At 39.6% G+C, this 6,257-nt stretch overlaps 1 gene segment (V, D, J or C); it reads left to right on the top strand.

Moving 5' to 3' along the window:
- LOC107576023 (Ig heavy chain V region 6.96-like) overlaps positions 1-1,456 on the top strand; it is a 15,566-nt gene extending 14,110 nt beyond the window's left edge. The window contains 1 exon segment of the V gene segment in view: positions 1,143-1,456. Within this exon segment, the coding sequence occupies positions 1,143-1,456 (314 nt within the window).
- The last annotated feature ends 4,801 nt before the right edge of the window (positions 1,457-6,257 follow it).

Genomic DNA, 6,257 nt, shown 5'->3' with positions numbered 1-6,257 from the left:
TTAAATGGAAGACGTTTGGGATGATCAGAACCCTTCCTAGAGCTGGCCGTCCGGCCAAACTGAGCTATCGGGGGCGAAGAGCCTTGGTGAGAGAGGTAAAGAAGAACCCAAAGATCACTGTGGCTGAGCTCCAGAGATGCAGTCGGGAGATGGGAGAAAGTTGTAGAAAGTCAACCATCACTGCAGCCCTCCACCAGTCGGGGCTTTATGGCAGAGTGGCCCGACGGAAGCCTCTCCTCAGTGCAAGACACATGAAAGCCTGCATGGAGTTTGCTAAAAAACACCTGAATAAGATTCTCTGGTCTGATGAGACCCAGATAGAACTTTTTGGCCTTAATTCTAAGCGGTATGTGTGGAGAAAACCAGGCACTGCTCATCACCTGTCCAATACAGTCCCAACAGTGAAGCATGGTGGTGGCAGCATCATGCTGTGGGGGTGTTTTTCAGCTGCAGGGACAGGACGACTGGTTGCAATCGAGGGAAAGATGAATGCGGCCAAGTACAGGGTTATCCTGGACGAAAACTTTCTCCAGAGTGCTCAGGACCTCAGACTGGGCCGAAGGTTTATCTTCCAACAAGACAATGACCCTAAGTACACAGCTAAAATAACGAAGGAGTGGCTTCACAACAACTCTGTGACTGTTCTTGAATGGCCCAGCCAGAGCCCTGACTTAAACCCAATTGAGCATCTCTGGAGAGACCTAAAAATGGCTGTCCACCAACGTTTACTATCCAACCTGACAGAACTGGAGAGGCTCTGCAAGGAGGAATGGCAGAGGATTCCCAAATCCAGGTGTGAAAAACTTGTTGCCTCTTTCCCAAAAAGACTCATGGCTGTATTCGATCAAAAGGGTGCTTCTACTAAATACTGAGCAAAGGGTCTGAATACTTAGGACCATGTGATATTTCAGTTTTTCTTTTTTAATAAATCTGCAAAAATGTCAACAATTCTGTGTTTTTCCGTCAATGTGGGGTGCTGTGTGTACATTAATGAGGAAAAAAAATTAACTTAAATGATTTTAGCAAATGGCTGCAATATAACAAAGAGTGAAAAATGTAAGGGGGTCTGAATACTTTCCGTACCCACTGTATATATATTTTTACTGACTTTTCAGTTTATTGTATTTCTCTCTCTTCCACAGCTATTCATTGTCAGACCTTCACTCAGTCTCAAGATGTAGTAAAAAGACCAGGTGAATCTTTTCGGCTGGTCTGTACTGCCTCTGGATTTACATTCAGCAGCTACAGGGCAGCTGTGGTGAGACAAGCACCTGGTAAAGGACTGGAATGGATTGCATACATCAGCACATCCAGCTCTCCAATCTACTATTCCCAGTCAGTCCAGGGCAGGTTCACAGTGTCTAGAGATGATTCCAGCAGTCAACTGTACCTACAGATGAACAGCCTCAAGACTGAAGACACTGCTGTGTATTACTGCGCTAGAGAGTCACTGTGAATGAGTTCAGTATCAAAGCAATACAAAAACCACCACCTTTGCTGTTGACTTCACTTATGCTCCAGATGTCAAGCAGTCTTTGTTCACTGTTTCAGACATTATTCAATGAATTTGTTTTCTTTACCAAGAAACAGACAGTCTAATTTATAAATTCTAAAGAAACACAAATAATTCTTAATAAATCTGAGCAGCGGCCTTAGAGCATGCCTCATTTTATTTTTTGTAAAATATCAGTACATTAACAGCTCTGACCAACACTTTAATGGCAGTTGCGTTAAACTAAGAGTCAGATTTGTAACCGGAAGGTTGTGGGTTTAAGTATCAGTTCTGAACAGTGCTCTCTTCCACTCACAATACCCACTACTGAGGTGCCCTTGAGCAAGGCACTGAACTCCCAATTGCTCCCAGGTACTAAAGCAAGAATGGCTGCCCACTGCTCTGGGTGTGTGTGTTCACTACCCTCTGCAGTGAGTGTGCACTTGGATGAAATAAATGCAGAGCACGTATTCCGACTATGGGCAACCATACTTGGCTACACATCACTCACTTACTTACTTACATTAATATGTGCCACAGTATACATTAAATTTAAGCAGTGGCGGGCCGTGCATTTTACACCTAGGCCTTCAGTGGTGTCCTACATGAATTAATCCATCTCTTCATACCATCATAATGATGCCACGGCTATAGAAACCATAAATATTACACAGTAATGCAGTATAACAGGGCACTACATAACAGACTATATATATATATATATATATATATATATATATAATTTTATTATTATTTGATGTATTAGCTTCAGCTGCTAGACAAATAGCAAATTTCCTGCTGTCAAAATTGGATTTTTCTGTAATAAAGATTTTTTGAATCTATACTTCTAAAATCCTGTGCACTTTTCTAAAATACTGTACATTGCAAGAAAATGTGCAATGCAGAGGAGGAGTTAATGGGAAACAGTAATGTGTTTTCGTCTTAAGCTGCAATAAGCTTTGTAATGTGTCTATTTGCTGACAGCATAGATCATCTCTCCTCTGAAGTTTCACATCTTGGACAACAAAATGACTACAGTATATGCAAATACTCCATCTGCTCCATGTACTAAAGTGAAGTGTGTCTGAGGCACAGAAGGAGAAATTCACATCATTTTTAATCATGATCTTCTCATCAGCTCTGCTATTGCTGGTGGCAGCTGCATCCTGTGAGCTTGACTGATTTTTTATTCAATCTATAACAGTGAAATAAGCTTCTGTTAACAGACGTTTTGAGACATAACTAATAACACATTCTTTCATTGTTATTTTCAGGTGGAGTTTTCTGTGTTGAGCTCACTCAACCTCCATCTTTGGTTGTGAAACCTCAAGAATCATTCTCTATCTCCTGCAGGATTTCAGAATCAAGCTATTGCATTAATTGGATCCGTCAACCCACTGGAAAAGCACTGGAATTGCTCGGATATCTTTGTAATGGTGGTGGCACTAACATTAAAGACTCAGTGAAAAACAAGATCAGTTTTACCCAGGACACGTCCAAAAACACAGTGTTTCTACAGGGAAATCATTTTCAGACTGAGGACACAGCTGTGTATTATTGTGCAAGACAGTCACAGTGACTAAACAAGCCACAACTCTGTACAAAAACCTGAACACATGAATCAGAGATACGTAATACCAGGGGCATTTTTATCCTTTCATCAGCCCCACTCTCTCTTTTTTTTTATACAGTTTGGAAAAAAGGACAAATAGTCTTTACCTGAAGTACAGAGTCATTTAAGCAGCACACACAATAAAGAGCTGCTTCGTTGCTGATAAACAAAAAAAGATGTCTGCAAGTTTTGTTTCTTATTGTAGATTTTAGGTAAATATCCACCTAAATTCAGTGCTCTTATTGTTATATTTCTCATAAAAAATCCCATCACTATTTCAGTGTGAGAAGCCGCTGCAAACAATTCAGTGCCTGAGTGAACATTGATGAATTTGGCATCACCAGTACTGTGGTGAAAAAAAACACACACATGATTGTCACACATAATGCTCTGATTGTAATATTATCAGAGAAAATTATTCTCAGGTCAGCATACAGTAATCTCCATTAACACAAGGATTTATTGATCCATTCACACTTTTCATCCATCTGAAAATGCTTTAAAAATATTAAAGTTTATTAAAATTTAGGAAATATGTTCTCATAAATGCCACATATTCAAATTTATTGTCACAAATTTAATGTTACATATTAATTTATTTATGTAGAAATATCTAGGGATGTGCCAAACAAATAGGGTTGCCAACTTCAGAAAAGGAAAATAAGGTACAATCGTGGTTTTTCATAGAACAATAAGGGACAGAATAAGGGATACGCACACAGGCCTATTATATATATACATATGTATACAGATGCATCTCAATAAATTAGAATGTCGTGGAAAAGTTCATTTATTTCAGTAATTCAACTCAAATTGTGAAACTTTTTACAACAAACTGCGTTGATGCTTCGAAGATTTTGACACAGTGCTCTACTTCACCATCTGGTGGTCAATAAAAATTCTTACACCAACTGTATCATTTAGATGTTTTGTTCATTGGGATGTCATTGTAAGGTTTAATTGTCTATTTAATAAGCATGTGTCATAGCAAGACGGCATGTGTGTGTGCAGCGATAGAGTTCCCCATATTTATTGTATTTTGCACAATACAATGACAATAAAGACTTTATTTTCTTCATTTTTACTTGCATCAAACTTGTGTCTTTTCACATTAATAGAATGTTTAATACGCCAATAAATTAGACCTACGTCATTTTTCATTGCACAATTGTTGTGTCTTTCTTACAAAAGAACACAAACATACACATTGTTAAAAAACACAAATGCACTAATACAAATACAGTTATTGCATTATTGCCAATGTGAGCTGTTGACAACATAGGATGGCATTTACAAGAAGCAAAAATGTTTGTGGTTAAGGAAGGACTTTTATCCTTTTTGGGAACAGTGGTTGAGCCCGCAAGGTGTTTTAATTTTCATTCAGTCAACAGTTCATTCACATGTCATTGTTTTTAATAGTAGTACTATAATTAACAACGATACACCACATAAAAACACTACATACATATAGGCATGCTGACTGAAATAACTATAACATTGCACTAAATGGATCGTGGGTATGGGACAGCGTGACGTGTGTCGACACTAGGTGTCGATCTACCCATCCCTACAAATATCACTAGCATGACGTGTCAGTGAGGTAATGAAGCTTCGTTTTCACAGGTCACGTGACAGCCTCATTTCACACTGTTTCGAAGCACTAGTGTGTCAAAAACTCGACACGTGTGTCGACACTAGGTGTCGATCTACCCATCCCTACAGATATCTCTTTTTCATACATGGGTACAAAGGAGAATTGAGACTGGAGGAGGAGTTCATGCAAAACTGTGATGTTTATCTTTCATAAGCTGTTGTGCCACCAAACTGTTTCTGTTCACTGACTGTATGTGGTTTTTGTTGAAGAGCATCAATAGCAATGGCAACAATAATTAATACAGTCTTAATATTACTATTTTTAAATGGTTTGTTATTTTCTAAATAATAATAATAACAACACTGTATAAATGCTTTTAGCAAGCACTAGTTATGTTTTTTTTCTGACTTTTCAGTTTATTATATTTCTCTCTCTTCCACAGATATTCATTGTCAGACCTTCACTCAGTCTCAAGATGTGGTAAAAAAACCAGGTGAATCTTTTCGGCTGGTCTGTACTGCCTCTGGATTTACATTCAGCAGCATCTGGGCAGCTGTGGTGAGACAGGCACCTGGTAAAGGACTGGAATGGGTTGCAACTATTGGCACATCTAGTTCTCCAATCTACTATTCCCAGTCAGTCCAGGGCAGGTTCACAGTGTCCAGAGATGATTCCAGCAGTCAACTGTACCTACAGATGAACAGCCTCAAGACTGAAGACACTGCTGTGTATTACTGCGCTAGAGAGTCACTGTGAATGAGTTCAGTGCCAAAGCAATACAAAAACCGCCACCTTTCCTGCAGGGCCGTGCAGAGACCTTTGGAGGGGCAGGTGCTCAAAGTATAAAAGGGGCACATGGAGCACGGCTTTGAATAGGGCTGTGCTCCTTGCTGAGACGTGTATCGAAACGGATGCTTCTGTATTGATAGCAGCAAATGCCATGACACAGTTTTGAAAAAGAAACACAGCACAGAAAAGACCATTTTAAGTTAAAAAGTTAAAGAATTTTTTCTTTGCACCTCTTAATCACTCTGGAATTAGAAACGGAATTATATTAGGCCTATTATTATTATTATTATTATTATCGAGTTTACAGGGTATGGTGGTTTTGCTGCTGTAAACACTACTGTTGTTCTTGTAGAAAAAAATTTAGAGGATTAGGATTTTAGAAAAGTGGGCAAAGCATAACGTGCACACTTACCACTTATGTGGATTTTAGAAAAGTGGGCAAAGCATAACGTGCACACTTACCACTTATGTGGATTTGAGAAAAGTGTGCAAAGCTTAACGTGCTGCACTTATTTAGTTTTCCAAGCATCTGTTACAGATACCCGGAAGTACTGGGCCAAACGGGAGAGGCAAGCTCAAATACAACCCTCAAAGATGAGGGGAGCACTGCCCGAGACAGCATTTACACAGGAAGGTTCTCGTAATGCCACCTATGCCTCCCGCTCGATGCCTCAGCAAGAGGGGATATCCTGGTGATCGGGGAAAACCCCTCAGGGCGACCCAGATACAGTAGACCAGTCAGGGTAGCATGAAAGCGTAACCCCAGCCCG

Source organism: Sinocyclocheilus grahami, unplaced genomic scaffold, assembly GCF_001515645.1.
Source record: "Sinocyclocheilus grahami isolate Dianchi unplaced genomic scaffold, SAMN03320097.WGS_v1.1 scaffold3125.1, whole genome shotgun sequence".
NCBI lineage: Eukaryota > Metazoa > Chordata > Actinopteri > Cypriniformes > Cyprinidae > Sinocyclocheilus > Sinocyclocheilus grahami.
This window is presented reverse-complemented; position numbering and strand designations above follow the sequence as displayed.